Raw genomic sequence first — 17704 nt, 5'->3', positions numbered from 1 at the left:
CGCTGAACAAAATGGCTATCTCAAATTTTTGATTGGATGTGTTTGGGGAGATAATGGGCGTGGGGGGGGGGATAGTTGCCCTCCAATCACTTTCGACGATTAAAAAGGGTAGTAGATTTTTTAATTTCCAAACAAATGAGCCTTTTTTTACGTTTCTACAAAAACGCCTTCTATAAAAACCTTATATGCCCAGGGTATAACTTAAAACCCTTGCCCTGAGGGTTGTGGGGGAGTGTCCTCTTCAAAAATATATTTTCTATCTGGAAATCAACGACGCTGAACAGAATGGCTATCTCAAAATTTTGATGGGATGTGTTTGGGGGAAGGATCGGCGTGGCAGGGGGGCTAGTTACCCTCCAATCATTTTTGACTATTACAAAGGGCACTAGTTCTTTAATTTGCAATCGAATGAGTCTGTTTTGAAGTTTCTACGACAACGCCTTCTATAAAAACCTTATAGTCCCCGAGGACATAGCTTAAAGCCGTTGCTCTGAGGCTTGTGGGGGAATGTCCTCCTCGAAAACTTATTTTCTATCGGAAAATCAACTACGCTGAACAAAATGGCTATCGCAAAATTTGGTTTGGTTGCGTTTGAGTACTGGATGGGCGTGGGGGGGAGGGGGGCTAGTTACACTCCAATTCCTGTCGACTATTAAAAAGGGCACTAGCTCTTTAATTTCCAATCAAATGAGCCTGTTTTGAAGTTTTTACGACAACGCCTTCTATAAAAACCTTATATGCCCCCAGGGCATAACTTAAAACCCTTGCCCTGAGGGTTGTGGCGGAGCATCCTCCTCAACAATATATTTTCTATCTGAAAATCAACTACGCTGAACAAAATAGCTATCTCAAAATTTGGATTGGATGTGTTTGGGGAGATAATGGGCGTGGGGGGGGAGGGGGATAGTTGCTCTCTAATGACTGTTGACTATGAAAAAGGGTACTAGATTTTTTAATTTCCAATCGACTGAGCCTGTTTTTAATTTTCTATGGCAACGTCTTCTATAAAAACCTTATATGGCCTCAGATTATATATTACATCCCTTTCCCCGAGGTTTATGGGCGATTGTCCTCCTTAAAAACATAATTTCTATCTTAATATCGGCTACACTGAACACAATGGCTTTCTCAAAATTTTGATTGGATGTGTTTGGGGGATTGATGGGCGTGGGGGGGGGGTGGGGGGTTGGAGGGGCTAGTTACACTCCAATCACTTTTGACTATTAAAAAGGGCACTAGTCCTTTAATTTTCAATTGATTGAGCCTGTTCTGAAGTTTCTACGACAACGCCTTTTATAAAAAACCTTATATGCCCCCAGGGCATAACTTAAAACCCTTGCCCTTTGGCTCTGGGGGAGTGTCCTCCTCAAAACATATTTTCTATCAGGAAATCAACTACGCTGAAAAAAATGGCTATCTCAAAATTTTGATGGGATGTGTGTGGGGGAATGATGGGCATGGGGGGGTCTAGTTGCCCTCCCATCACTTTTGACTATTAAAAAGGGCACTAGAACTCTCGATTTCCAATAGAATGAGCCCCCTTTTAAGTTTCTACGACGACCCCTTCCGTATGAAGTGCCTCTGGGGAAAAAAATAAATAAATAATAATAATAAAACATTGGAGCCGTATGGCCTTTACTATAGGCAACGCTACAGCGTTGCCTCTGATTGTTCACACTTACAATTTCTACACCCAGATGAAATTCTCCCTTCTTCCCTCCGTCCCCCTGACAAAACCACATCTACCCCCTTATAAAATGTCCTTTAGGGATGGGGTTCAAGTCCTTGTGTCCTGGTGATTATTTGGTTTGTGACAGGGGTGTGTGGCGTGACTCCGTAAACTCAGCCAGTATTTTTAGATCTAAATGGGTACCTAGAAAAATCTTGGGAAGCCAGGAAGTGTTTCATAATTATCCCTGACTTAAGTACTGTGATTAAAACGAACAGAAGTTATTACGTATATGAGGTGGGTCCCCCTCGTCAGTACCTCGCTCTTTACGCTGAAGTTTGAATCTTGTTCCAATTTTTTAAGAATGACTCCTGAATCCAAAGGCCGTTTAATTAGAATAAATAGCTCTCTTAAAAGTACTAAAAAAAACTTTAGCGTAAAGAGCAAGGTACCAACGAAGGGAGACCGCCTCATATACGTAATAATTTATGGTTTTTTAAAATTTAAATGATGCTCCTTACTTTCAGTTGAAAAAAAATTGTTTTTTTGTATTTAATTTCTGATTTTTTTTTTTTTTTTAATAATACTGGGAAATCCGGCTCCCTCTCCATGAATAATTCTCTTTCCCATTGCAAAATTCCTCCAAGGAAAGATTCTCCCACGTAACCCCCGACCACCCACTAGAAAAATCCCCCCGGAAAACGTATGTATACTTCCCAATAACCAATACAATGGGCAAATTTCATAAATTGCAACCCGTCCCCCGGGGACTTTGAGGGGTTAACTCATCCTCAAAGACATAGTTATTACGTTTTTCAACTATGATGAACAAAATTTTTATATCTAAAAATTTTGATCGGGTGACTTTGGGGAATATGAGCGTGGGAGGAGGGCTAGGTGCCCTCCAATATTTTTGGTCACATAAAAAGGGCACTAGACCTTTTGATTTCCGATCAAATGAGCCCTCTCCCGATCTTTTGCGATCGCTGGTTCGGTTTTAACACTCCTTTAGAAAAAAAAAAAAAAAAAAAACAAAAAAACACCCAAATGTGATATTTATTATGAAAAAAAAAAAAAATTTCCACATTTTTTTACATATAAGCTTAAACATTCTGCAGTAGGGTCCTCTGGCATTCTTAATCTGATGGAATGATTTCCATTAAGATCACTTGATATTTTCGGGGTGCTTATCCCCTTTTTCAAAAATTCGGCAAGTTTTCTCAGGCTCATAACATCTGATGGGTACCATTAAATTTGATGAATTCTACATATTTTGAATCAGCATCAAAAATCGATTCTTTTGATGTATCTAGTGTTATCAAGACTGTATCTTACAGTTTCGGTTAATATTGAGCCTCATCGCTCCTTACTTTTTTTCGCTTTTTTTTGTTCTTTACCACGAACTGTTTGAAACGGAGATCAGTGCCACCGGTTTCGACTGCTTTTTATCTGTTTTTTATGCTGAAGGACTGGGAGCCAAGAATATAGACAATCCATGTGGATTTGGTAATACAGCCTTGGGCTTAAATTTAAGCGAAATTACTTTGTCTTTAAGTTTTTATTTCTTCACTCAGCATGAAAAACCGCCATTAGTTAAAAATTTTAATACTTAATTTTCTGGACATCGGGCCTTCTAACTGTAACCAAAAAAATTAGTTTTACCTTAAATGCCATTGGCCAGTGAATTAGATACAAATCTAAATAACCAACATTAAGATCTTCAATAGATTTCTTGCAAGTAGGAGCTACTAAATCAGCTTGATGAAATGTATTCCAAAGCTGAAACGAACAAAAATACTCATTAGGCAAGACCTCTTGTCAATTTTACTGTACCAATTACTTATCATTTATTAATTGTCATAAATAACACTATGATATATTTTTATTGTATTATACATAATACCCCAATATTAATATTATAGTGCATTTATTTTGTTTATGCATTAAAAAAGTTTATATATTAAAACATTTGTTTTTTTATACTTGTATTTATTATGCCTAATTTATTAATTTTTATAAATACTACAATTTTTATACGTAAAGCCGCATATCTTGCAAGAGCAACTAAATCATTTTGTTTGGAATGTATCCCGAAGGGGAAAAAAACCTAATTGGACTAAACCTAAAGTATATTAATTAGTTATTATTTATCCATAATGAAAACAATCTGATACTATATTTATTATGTTGCTACGTAACTGGCTATGTTTATAACCTTAAGATGAATCCACTTTGCAGGATACCAGTTTATTTTTGTATATAATAAGCCATGCTACCTTAGTTAGGGCGTGCGATTGACAAGACTTAGTAGAAAGGGCAAGACCAGGGCTGCCACCGTCCGGAATTAATCTCGGTTTTCCGGAATTTTTTTGCGGTCCGGGATTTTCGGGATTTTTTGTAAAAAAAACGGGATTGTTTACTAAAAACCAGGATTTTTCGATTAAAAAGAGATTTTTAACGCTTTTGGCTGATATTCTACTATTTTTTTCTGTACGATATCAGAAATATTCTCTGTTTTTGTTTGTCCCCTCTGTATTTGCGCCATTACACTGGGGCAACGATTTTTTCGTTCGGGATTTGACTTTGAAAATTCGATTCCAATGTAGCGACGAGCGGCAAATTCAAAGCAAAAACATTTGCTAGAGTTTTTGACATCATTTTATGAGTCTCGAATGTATTCTGAAATCTAGGGCAGCGGAAGCGATAAATACCATCGGAAAACTTGTTATGCTCAGTAGAGCTCAGTTCCAGTGTCTTTTTATTTGAGTGTTTTGCAGATGAAACTTCGGGAAAAATTAGTTTTACAAAGTCATGACCATATGATCTGCCAACATTGTGTGATTTCCTTAGGTTGTAGCAAGTTTTTCAATATACGTAGTCGTACGTTTTTGCCGTTTAAAGAATGTACATCAATTGGTTGAAAAGATCGCTATCAGCGTATTCCCCAGATTGTTCTAATATTTTTAGACACTTTCATGCACATGATATTCCACTCCGTATTAAAGTTCCAAACTTTGAAGATCGCAGATGAGTATCCAGATAAACGAGAAAAAATTGAAAATGTTTATATGGATTATGTTCTTTAAGAAGACTTAATGTTTATGCTTGCGCTAACCGAGCTTAGTTTGATTTACTGAAGCTCATTTTCGACATAACACCTTTAAATTAGGTGTTGTTTTCTTAGACCACACTGCCTTTCTAAGACAAACCAATAAACTTTCAAATGGGGAAAAATCCATTTATTTAGACAGTGAAAAAACAGGTACAAAAGTCCAGATATTTCGGTCTTTTGTACCTGTCCAGAAATATCTGGACTTTTGTACCTGTTTTTTCACTGTCAAAATAAATGGATTTTTCCCCATTTGAAAGTTTATTAGTTCGACTGAAGCTCATTAGTCCAGTTTCTTAGGGCTGTTATTTGAGCTGTAATTACCGAAATTATTACTGAACCGTACCAATAAATATTTGAGAAACAAGTCATTTTTTAGTTGGTTGCTTTACTTAGCGCTTTTTACTAATAGCTCAGTAGTAACAGTTTTTCTGACTGTTGCTTTACAGTTTTCTCTTCAAACACCCAAAGGCCGAGTTTAATACCAAGATAGTTGGATTCTAAGTACCCAGATACGGGAAAAGGGGGTCTGTTTATCTTCCAGATTCTTTCGTGTAAAAGCAGCAAATTCCTTTTTTTATACAATTAAGAATCCGTGGACTGAATGTTTGAATGATATCGTTTGGATTTTTCTCAAATTTTAGTACGCTCAGAATCCAGGTTTTCTGATTAGTGAATCCAGGTTTTCTGAGTAGTGAATCCAGGTTTTCTGAGTAGTGAATCCAGGTTTTCTGAGTAGTGAATCCAGGTTTTCTGAGTAGTGAATCCAGGTTTTCTGAGTAGGGCCTCGACATTTCAAAAGGATGCTTTTGTAAGACGAATGATAGTTATGCTTACCGCTTCTTAATTGGCGATACTTTCGCTAAATAGAAAAGCAGGTATGGTAAAAGGGAAAGGGATGTGTGAAGACATGATAAAAGGCAACTTTTACTGCTTGCCAAGCCATATTGAATATTAGCGCGTCCAGACTATCCATTTTTTGGAAAAATGGGGCAAAGATCTAGGAATGTAGACAGGTCTTCCGTCCCATTTTTCCGTTTTCTGGGCAGGAATAATCAGAGGGTAAAAAATGGAAAAATGGGACGGAAGTGGTAGCGCGGGCAACTTTTCTGGAAAAAACGCCAGAAGAAGAAGATGATTAGACACAATAAGTGATAGATAAAAATAGTTGTCTAAGATGGTTTTGAATAGAAAAAAGTTAGATTGTCTAACTGAGGCTTTAAATTGGCTTTCTATTAGTTTTGGCTCAGAACAACAGATTTGATGAGGATAGCTGATAAATTTGTACAGATATAAAAAAAACACCAAGTTTTTGAAAAAAACACCTAGGGTGGACGACTATTCTTTTTTCCAGATTTCCGTCCCATTATTCCAGAAAACGGATAGTCTGGACGCGCTATATTGCTGCGAAGCGTGACGTCAAGTCTTGGGCGGGAAATTCAAATAACGATGAAACGTGGATGCGTCGACACGTTTTCTCGGAACTTTGGGAAATTGTGTTGGCCTAAAATGTTTGTCGTACATCCTACTAATCCACCAGAACGTTTCACGTCGAAATAATACTAGGATAATTGACAATCAGTTGTTAGTTACAACTAGAAACCACGTTTCACCATACTTCGAATTACGCACCTTTTTTTTACGTCATCACTGTGCAGCTCTATGTTGTATAACCTAAAAAACCGTGTTCCGGGATTTCTTTCGAAATTTGCGGATTTTTTTGAAGAAAAATCGGGGTTTTATTTTCTTAGCTGGTGGCAACTCTTGGCAAGACTAAGGTAGGGAGAGAGAGAGTGAGAGAGAGAGAGAGAGCGAGAGAGAGATAGAGAGAGCGAAAGAGAGAGAGAGCGAGAGAGAGAGAGCGAGAGATAGAGAGAGAGAGAGAGAGCAGACCTCGCAAACACTCTATCAGACCTCTTATAATCACCTAGCTTTCTCGCCTGATATCCATGGATAACATTTCTTGATTCTATTGTTTAAGGTTCTATCTCAAAGACGGCCCTTCTCGGTTTTTATTATTGTTGATCTGCTAATGTTTTGCTACGTTTAAAGATTTTGTTTTTATTGGGGAAATCAGACTGCAACTTGTATTCACGTTTTGTGTGAGGTATGAGGGGGTCTCCACCTAACCTAGTCTTAGCTAATAAAGAGAAGTTGCCTTAGAATAAAACAGCCTTAGAAAAAAAATTTATTGGCTCAACAATTTAGGAGTAAAAAATCGATTTTACAAATGATTTTTATAATATAAAATAATAAGAAATATTAATAGAAAAAGAGGGAAAAAGAAAAATATCGAAGAAAACAAAAAAATTCTTACTATAAATCTTTTACAGTATGTCTATTTTTACAAAGAAAACCTTTTTTTTCATAGAGGGAAAATTTGAAAATTTGAGATACCTTGCTAACAACATAAAGTTCTTCTCTTTTCACAGTTCCGTCAGCAATTTTGGCTTTGATGGCAGCACCCACTTCTTTTTCATTTTCATATACCATTGCACAATCAATGTGGCGATAACCAACTTCAATAGCGTTTTTCACAGCCTGTTCTACCTCACCTGGGGTAGACTGGAAATAAAAAGGCAAAAATTTGCATTATTATCAGAAAATAGTTCTTAGTTAATTCATAGCAAGATAGCCAAGGGTGGGCGTGCTTAACTTGGAATCCTTTTCCCCTTTGAGGGCAGGGGTTAGGGTCCTGGCGTTGCTGGTTATTTTGTAGGGAAGGGGAGGGGGGGGGGGGTGAGTGGCGTAATGGTGGTGAGTGGCCAGAGCCTTCCCAGCTCTAAATGGGTACCAGAAGAAATCTGGGGAAGGTAAACAGGAAGAGTGTGGTAAAGCACAGGATGGCTGAAGAGCTGAAGGGCCTCCACCCTCATTCCACTTCCCGGATCAAGGGTCACGAGACGGAGATCATTACCGCTGGTAGGGACTGTAAAGTCCAATGCCGTGTTCTTTATCTTTTTTTGCCATTGGAGGATATAGCAATTATACGATTCTTCACATTCCTTTAAAAGCAATAAATCTTACGCTCTTATATTTGAAATTCATGTATGTATTTACTGTCTTGATTATTCTTTTCTTCATAATCTTTCTTTTTATTTCACTTTTAAATTATTCCCCTTATTTTCATCTTCACAGCTCCAAACTTTCAATTTATATTTATGTCGAATAATTAAAATGGATTATAAATATATTAATACCCAATGAAATAGATTAATCTTTCATTTTGAAATTTCTTTTTAGTTTTCTAATTTTTGTCTTAGTTTTTAGATGTAACATTAACTCTAGAGTGATTAGTATGATTGCTAAAACGTCAAATCTACATACAAGACAGCTTCTAAAATCCCAAGAAGGTTTCAGGAGAGACATATGTCCAAGATATTTAATGCTACTACTTCTGCTCCTACCACTACTGCTGCTTCAACTGCAAACTCATTTGAGCGTTAAACCGTCCAGAGCTAAAGAACTGACGAAGCACTCACATTCCATCATACTATTTCTAAGGCTTCTGCTGTTACCACTCCCAATTCGTCCCTACATGTTTTAATTTATTTTCATATTTACCATCTGTGCTTAACAATTGTGTTCTCATTTGTGTCTGATGGACTCCCATGTCGAAACAAGTGCATGGTCAGACATACAAGCTTGGACACGGAACTCTTGCTGAATCTGATTGTTAACGCCACAAACATGTGAACGCCACATAAGACAACTATGAGCACGAATGAACTCATCAACAGTAAGTAATCTGAAATCCTAGGCATAATTTAAGTCTGATTGCATTTTACAAGATGTGTGTACCCTCCGCATATATTCCTGATTGAGGTATACCCTCCAGAGATAATCTCCACTACATACATTCAACGATGAAACGAGCCCGATTTTTGTCCCTGACACTTTCACCAATTCAAAATAGACGAAGCATGTCACTTCGAACCGTATATGTATTTAGCTCAAATTATTTACTGTGATATCGCGTTTTCTTTAATTTTAACATTGATCATTTTATGTCTGAGAAATATTTTTTAAATACTTTTAAGGTTTGTTCCTTTTAGAGGGTTTTAATCAGAATTTGTGATAGTCTTTTGAAATTAATACTATCTTATCTAAGTCGAGAACTAACTTTTCACAAGTAACTGAGTTGAAGCAGTTTAGCAAAATAATAGAACTACTATGTTTTGATTGAGGGACTTTTGCTAGACTTTATGATTATTTCAAATAGTTGCTTTGTCTTTTTTTAATTCTTTTTCCGTTTTTTGAAACACTCTTCCATAAATCCGTTTTTCAAATAATCTAAAAAAAATCTTCTGTCCAAATAAAAATAAAAAGTAAGGACCCCAAGGTAGTACCAGACACCAGCTTGGGACCAGTTATGGAGGGGGGGGGGGGAGTTAAGGAAAGCTGCTAAGATATTAATTATTTAGAAAAACACGTTAATGTGAATTTTTTAGGCCTGGTATTTGGCAGTCCCCCATTCTACTTAAAAATGAAAAGGTTCTGAGTATGCCTATGTTTACATAAAAGTATGCCAATTTGGATATTCTTAAGAATTCCATACAATATATAAGAAAAAAAAAGTAAATCTAAAAAACATGTGCTAAATTAATGAAAGGAAAGAATATTATTCAAAAAGACAACGGAATAAATTGCCCAGGGTAAACAATTAGCTGTTAACTTTATAGAGGGTGGGTATTGCTGGAATAGCCCATACGAAATATAAAATAAAAGTGAAATTGAAGCTAAAACTGCGTGTTTTCTTAACGGAAGAGTGTTTGCCAAAAATACTCTGGGTTACTTTGCCAATGGTAATTAGCCTAGCTGTTATCCTTTTAAAACGTTTATCGCACTAGCTAAACCAGTGTATCATTTTTACACGTTACTTCTCATCCTAAGCCCAGAACTTGACTTTTTGAAAATAAATAATTAATCCAAATATATATACATAACAAACAACCGATGATTCTTGGATATCTTATGTTATCCTAGAAAAAAGTTGGCGACGAAGAAAAAAAAAAAAACACAGAAAGAAAATCAAAAGCTAAAAATTCTGCCCAGCTGTGTATTTTTTTGGTTAAGTGTATATTATTATGTTATTAAAAATCAGTTATAATAATAATAATTTTTTAAATGTATAATTTTAAATTTATTATAAATAAATTTTAATAATGATTTAATTATACAATTTAACTATAATAACAATATTTTTTAAATAAATATTTTTAAATTTATTATAAATAAATTCAATATTTTCTTTTATTATATATTAATATTATAAGTAATGTAATAATATATTATATTTCGCCAAAATAGAGTTAGCCCTTGACATCCTAAAACCATATGAATACAAAACAAGTAAAAATAATGGTGATTCAATGTTAATTTATACCCAGTTTTAAAAAATATCACACTTATTACAGACTTACACAAACTTAAATTGTCAAAACAACTGTTATTATAAAATGCGGTTGAAGAACAGCGCAATATCCAAATAAGTCCGTATAATTTTTATAGTAGAAAAAATCAAACAAAATATATCAAATATGGGGAGTGGGAAGGAGATTTGGCAAATTTTGGAAAAACAGAAATTGCTTACGTCATATTCCTTATTTTCTGGTTACTATTAAAAATTACTGCGCTTTTATTTATGTTTTTGGTCCTCAAAAGAAGGAGGGGAGGGGTAACTTTTTGCCTTTAGGTACCTATGTAATATTCAAAATTCTTTCACCTTCCAAGTCCCAAGTCCTAAAATAGGCACATCATAACCATTAATTTTGATAGGTGGTATACGTTGAGCCATTTTCTTCAGTATTCAGATTTCAGTAGAAAACAAGCAAGTTGGATTAACTTAACGAAATTACTGTGCCGAAGTCTTTGCAAGATTTGAAATTAATCTCAAATACTGTATGTAGGCTATATATACAGTCTACGTTTATACTTACAGATGATAAGAAGAAATTGTGAAAGTTTTAATTCTGAAGTAGCACACGTTTGCAAATTAGGCAGATATCAATAATATTTGCAGAGTCAAAATAAACAAAAGTTGGTTCGCGTATTTGCATCATTTTTCTAGGTGAAGCTAATTCCGTATCAAATAATTCAAGTGACGAAGCCATTGAGGTCATTCTGAAGGCGATAAGCTACACAAACTAAGTTTTACAGGAAAATAGAAAAGATATGCTTTATATTTCGTGACATTATTTATTAATATAAATAGCATATTGCTAGGCGCATAAACATAAAAAATCAATATTCAGAATCTCGCCTCCCCCTCCCCAAGTGTTGATATTTTTATAGTTTTCACAATAAATCCTTATAATTTCCAAATTATTAGCTTATTTTTAAAGTTCCTCAATCAATATTCTTTATAATTTTCACAATAATATCTAATTTTTTGTAATTTTTCTAATTTATCCCCGCCCACCCCAACGAAGAATAAGTTCATGTGTACAAGCTATGTAAAGCCCAATTTTAACATTCAATTCTAGTACAATATTATTTAGACGACAAATTTACTTGTCAAGATAGATAGTCTTAGTACTGGCACAGTTTCTTTTTCTTCATTAATTAAATGATGTTTTTCATTCTTTGAAAAACAAAAAATTATTTTCAAAGAAAAGTTAGGAGCAATATTAAAACATAACACAAGAATCAATGACGTCATATAATAATTCTAATTTCAAGCTAACAGATATAACTATAAACCTAAAGCGACTGGAAATTAATAATCAAAACAAGGCTTAAAATGAGCAGAATCGTGGTAACGATATGTAAGTAAGGAGCGACCCGGCTCAATAGTAACCGAAACTCTTAAAAGCGGAATTTTGACATCAAAAGAATCAGATTTTTATGATGATTTCAAATATATAAGCTTCATCAAGTTTAATTCTACCCATCAAAAGTTACGTGCTTGAGAAAATTACCTTATTATTGAAAAAGGGGGAAACACCCCCTAAAAGTCATAGAACTTAAATGAAAATCACACCATCAAATTCAGCGTATCAGAAAATCGTACCGTAGAAGTTTTAAGCTCTTATCTGCAAAAATATGGAATTTTGTATTTTCTGCCAGAAGAAAGGTCACGGATTCGTGTTTACTTATTTTTTTTTTCCTCAGGGGTGATTGTATCGACCCAATGGTCCTAGAATATAGCGAGAGGGCTCATTCCAACGGAAATTAAAAGTTCTAATGCCCTTTTAAGTAACCAAAAAAATGGAGGGCAAAAAAATGGAGGACCCCTCCCGCGCCTATTTTTCCCAAAGTCACCCGATCAAAATTTCGATATAACCATTTTGTTCAGCATGGTTGAAAAATACATTAACTATGTCTTTGAGGACGACTTAATCCCCCACAGTCCCCAGGGGAAGGTCTGCAAGTTATGAAGTTTGCCCAATGTTTACGTATAGTATTGGTTATTGGGAAGTACACAGAAGTTCTCAAGGGAGATTTTTTCTGGTTGTTAGGGGGGGGGTGAGCCTGGGGTTAAGAGGGAGGATCTTTCCATGGACGAAATTGTTATGGGGGAAGGGACATTGCTATGAAGGGGGCGCCGGATTTCCCAGTATTGTTTAAAAGAAAAAATGATCAGAAATTAAATAATAAAAAAAAAGCAATTTTTTCAACTGAAAGTAAGGAGCAATATCAAAATTTAAAGCGAACAGAAATTATTACGTATATGATTGGGTTCGCCCCCTAGTCATTACCTCGCTCTTTGCGCTAAAGTTTTTTTTGTACTTTCATCAGAGGTATTTATTCTAATTAACGGCCTTTGTGATTAAGGGGTCATTCTTAAAGAATTGGAACAAAATTTGAACTTTAGCGTAAAGAGAAAAGTATTGACTATGGGCTGAGCCCCCTAATAGACATAATAAAAATATACTAATATAGAAGTTCGTTACGCAAGTAAATTCATAAGTTACGTCAGAACAAAATTTCAAGAAGCCATTTAACCAAAAAAAAGAAAAATTAATATGCAAATTTCGTTTTAATTATTCATGTACAGTGAGCCAAAATCAAAGCTGCATTAATTCAAAACATTTCAGAAATTAAATAAAAAAACAAGTTTATTTTAACTGAAAGTAGGGAGCGACAGTAGGGATCTAGGTATTACTTCAGGGGGGCACCACTGCTGCCATCTATAATCGAGTCTAACGGGACAGGGCCAATGACACCTTTTTCAAGGTCAATCAGGGGATGTTTCTAAGCCTATTGACTCCGGTACGAAGTTTGCACATGCGCACTGAATACCTAACCTGAATCATTGGTATTGATCTATGAAGGGGACATAATTTATGCATGTTTCTGTTCTGTTTTTTGATGATTATTTGATATTTCCTCATGGTTTGATGTTGTTTGATGGTTATTTGATGTTTTTTCATGGTTTGATGTTGTTTGATGGTTATTTGATGTTTTTTTTATGGTTATATGATGGTTTCTTTTCTGTTTGTTGACGGTTGATTGATGGTTATGAGTGTTGGTCAATTTATTTGTTGTTTCTTTGGATGTAGACATATATCCAACAACAATTACTGGATGTTTCTTGGATGTAGACATAAGTCCAACAGCAATTGCTGGATGTAGACATAAGTCCAACAACAATTGCTGGGTTATCGATTCTAACAGGAACAGGATCATGTGTCTCTTTCTAGGCCAATCAGGGGATGTTTCTAAGTGTATTGATCCACTAACGGGACGGGATCACGTGCCTCTTTCTAGGTCAATTGACTTACATACGGTTTCCCTTACATCACAATTCAGCCTTGATATTTTGTTTATAATAGACATGCGTTGAGGTTAAATTATCATACCGTCTCAGGAAATCATGCAGAGAACTTCAAGTATTGTTGACATGGAAGTTTTAGCTACATCAATTAATAATGTGAGTTCTGTTGAGTAAATTTTCTTAGGTTTTTCCAAATAAAATAATTTTTTATGGTCTCTCTCCAATATATTCAAATTCGGGTATACCCCCCCCCCCCAATACAAAAAAAAATCTCCACTCTGCGATGTTTATAGTCGTTAGAAAGCGTAAAATACGCTCTGTTTACTGTGTAAACCCCCCCGTTAACGATTTTAATTCTTTCATTGGAAATAATTCCTTTTTCGACAAATATATGTATTTTCAATGTATCTTTCTGTATCCTAGCAAAAGTGACAGCTAACATCAGTCAACTCTATGGTATTAATACACTGATCCCCTTATGACATTAAGCCGCTAACCTGACTTAAACATTTCCGTAAAGATTTAAATAGGGGCTATTATTGGCACCCGTCAAATGCGCATCCTGTGTAACTCAATTACAATCGTTGGATTAAGCTTATTGTCTGATATACTGTAGAAAAATGGTTTTACAAAAAGATACTTTTTCTGGTCAAATTAAAGACATATTTTTCTACAGTAAATCCTTTGAATTGCTAGGGATGCGGGTGTTAGTTATGATAAATAGTTTCATATAGTATTTTTTTTCCATTTTGAGTACTCAGTGTTTATCTGGGGGGGAGGGGGTTAAGAAAAAAATACATACCTATTATGAGAAGGTTTATTGAAGCGCAGGTCCTTTTAAATGATATAAATTGATACATCCTTTGACCCTAGAGGAATAATGTGCAAATATATGCGTTGCGTCTCTAGGCTTGTATTTAATTTTTTTTTCTAAATGGTAAAAATAGGGTGTCTATACTTTTCGGGTTTATTTCCAACACGGAGTGTATTTAATTTTTTCTCTAAATGGTAAAAATAGGAGCTACTGCCTGTCGCGGTATATTTCTCACAAATTTTACTTTTTGCTTTGCTGACAAGGGAGGGGAGGGGCTTCTTTTTACAATGGCAGATGCTTTCTAGACAAATTATGCCTTACAATAAATTCTGTAGAAGGGGGGTACTAATTTTTCTTCTGTAAAAGGGGAATCGTTATTTTATGCTAAATATTTTCTTCTTTTTAAGAACGATTAAGACAAATACCCTCCTCTATCAAAGAGGACTAGGGTTAAGGATAAAACCCCTGTGAAGGCGTCAGTTGTTCAGTGTGGCCGCTGGCCAAGGCCCTCCAGACAAGTGATGCTTGCACAAGATCCACACCATCGAACTGTCACGCGGCCTGCCCAATCCAATCCGAACAGGCATCAATGCAGCCTGGTAGGAAATTAAAGAGAAAGTGTATGGCTGCTCATAACTTCACTGCTGCATAAGATTGTGAGGTCGCCTCCTATCAAGCACTGCCGGGCTCCTCACGACCAATGCAAGGCGGGAATGATGTGGCCCCTACAACCCTCAACATGCAAGCTGTAAATCTAAAAGTAAACTTCTATATTTTAATTTCTCGCTAAAGATTTTTTCTCCCAAAGGAAATATAATACTCTCCTTTTCAACTGTTTAATTATTGAATCATGTCAAATGCATGCATTCAGCCTGCTGAATTCTCGTGAATTAGGTTAGCGAAGCCAAAAAAAGCACTATATTCCGGTCAAAATTTCCAATAGTACGTAGCAAAATCTATTGTGATAATGTTTCTCATGTAAAAACTGCTTTATTAACCGAATGGTTCACTTTGCCTCTAAAGATATCATAAAAATAACTTTCTATCAGAATTAGTTGTGTATCATGCCAGGTGATGGCTTGAAAGGGATAGGCTATCCATTTCAAACCAAATGAAGACCTCGGTTTTTTTTCCAAAGCAGATAAAGAGTATTAATAGGAAATTTTTGGAAGTTGTCTGAACAAAATCAAAATCTACTATGTCTTGTTTAGATTGTAAATATGTTATATCACTATTAAGTTGGAAATTAGAACTTTCAGGATATATAGAGTGGGGAACAGTGAATTAACCAAATGGTACTATGTGCATACAGATAGTGATACTGTTTTTGCTACTACTACTACTAAGCCTTTTCTTTTTTAAGCACATGTTTTTTAATAATATTTAAATATAATCCAATTTTAAAAATAGGGTGATTTAGACACTTTGAAAATAAGCTATTTTCCTTTATAGATTGCATTGGCTCCACATTCTCTGTCTCCCCCCTCATCAGTTGAAGAAGAAACAAGTCATGAACTCATTGAAGGGGCAATGGAGTTTCATAACATTCAGGACAGTGAAATATCACCTATCAACGATAACGAATGGCATGGTATTGTTAACTCTGTTGAAATACCTTGTGATATTGATAATTTATTAACTAATTATTTCAATGTAGATAATAGCACAGTTGAGCAAGGCAATGTAGCTAGTTCAGATTCGGACTTACCATTGCTAAGTCCGAATACATGGCAAATTTTATATGATTTTACCAATGAGTTAACTGAGAACCTTCCCCCCACTGATTTAATAGACATAGTTTCTATTAAAACAAATGAAATGACTCCAATAGATTTACATAGCCCTATTATTGAACAAAGTGGGGGAGGGGGTGATAATATGCAAGAGGGGGAGGGTAACAATATACAATTTACAACACTACCAGAATTTCATCAAACAAATTCGATATTAAATACAATAGTCGTTTATACTGCAACTTTTGGGGATCCATTTAATTCATTTAAGGGGGGGGGGGGTTTATAATTGACCCTATAGATATTGTTCATGTATATGTAGAAAACATTCGTGCACTTCTAGAAAACCAGATTCAGTTGTGAGGGGGATAGGGACTCTATTAAGGTTTCGATTATTTAAATGAGGGCAAATGCGAAGTGTACGAACATTATGTACACACCGTGATGTTAGTGGTCTATCCTCATTTGGAAAATCATGAAACAGTTTTTATGCAGTGGATATACAACTGTATCACGTATCTCGAAAATTATAATGAAAATGGTAATGGTTCCTTAGTTTTATTTATTGAAAATTTAAGTGTGAATATATGTAAATTTAAAAAAAGATTTTATTTTAAGAGGGGGGCATAGGGACACGGGTACAGTTTAAAAATATAATCCCGATTTAGAAAGATGTAAGGGCGTTCAACGAATCTATTTTAAAACAGGTCAGAAAGTTTTCATGTACGCTTTCCTCATATCAGCTTTCGAACCTCTGAAAGATGACGCTTCAAAGAAAAATTTAGAATACTGGGCTGTACATGGGAAGGAGGGCTCTGATTTTCCCCCTGTAGATTTCTCTTGTTTAGAGGGAAAATTTCCAGTAACGCTAAGGTCAATAGTTATTTTTGAAAGGGTTAACGCTCATTTAAATATAGGCGTTACTGTGATCCAATATGAAACAGAATTTGAAGGGGGTATTTGTTCTCATATAAAAAGGGGGTATTGTTCCCAGTAAGGGGCCAGTCAATTGAATTGGTGAAGCACTGGGTTTCGTTGTTGTATACACGACCTAGTAAACCCAATACAATTGGCCATTTTAACCCAATTACAGATATCAGTAGAGTTCTGGGGGAGGGAAAAAGGGGCGTGGGGGTGTTCGTTTCTTCTGTACAACATACCTGTCCCAATTTCGTAGGGATTTAGAGTTACAGAATCACATGAAGCATTGCAGGCGTCACGGTTATCAATCAGTGGAAACAGTTTCGGGTGAAAGGGCCATTTTAAGATTTAAAAATTGCCCACGCACAAAGATACAACTCTAACACAATGCAGTTGTTAGAAATAGTCAAGATATTGGACGAGAATGAGTGCATGTTCAAGCCATTAACTAAATTAATTGTCACTGCAAATGGAGCTATTTCTCGTTTGAGGAATACTCATTACCCAATGTTGTTGTCCGCAGAGGATCGTCTGGCGATTAAAAATTAAAAAATATGCTGGGTTTGTAAGGGGGATTTTGAAGAGGGGGCTAAGGGAAAAAGGACTTGGGGGAAAAGAGGGGGAAGGGGAAAGTCAGAGATCATCATCACTTGTGGCAGGAAATATCATCAGGGGGTAGTAATTTTCAAGGTGTAGCACATCAATCATGCAATGTGAATGTAAGCCAGCAGTTTTTTAT

The 17704-nt window shown here is 35.5% G+C and overlaps 1 protein-coding gene across 1 annotated transcript; it reads right to left on the bottom strand.

Moving 5' to 3' along the window:
* Nucleotides 1–1056: 1056 nt before the first annotated feature.
* LOC148938358 (aldo-keto reductase family 1 member B1-like) lies at nucleotides 1057–10624 on the bottom strand. The gene is made up of 4 exons (XM_089107848.1): nucleotides 10504–10624; nucleotides 7176–7343; nucleotides 3332–3448; nucleotides 1057–1074 (listed from the first exon to the last, which is right to left on the bottom strand). Exons 1-4 carry the CDS (start codon nucleotides 10573–10575, stop codon nucleotides 1057–1059), a joined length of 375 nt encoding a protein of 124 aa, XP_088963974.1. The 5' UTR covers nucleotides 10576–10624.
* Between the last annotated feature and the right edge of the window lie 7080 nt (nucleotides 10625–17704).

Source organism: Artemia sp. Qi Xiang Cuo, unplaced genomic scaffold, assembly GCF_049724085.1.
Source record: "Artemia sp. Qi Xiang Cuo unplaced genomic scaffold, ASM4972408v1 HiC_scaffold_2954, whole genome shotgun sequence".
Classification (NCBI taxonomy): Eukaryota; Metazoa; Arthropoda; class Branchiopoda; order Anostraca; family Artemiidae; genus Artemia; species Artemia sp. Qi Xiang Cuo.
This window is presented reverse-complemented; position numbering and strand designations above follow the sequence as displayed.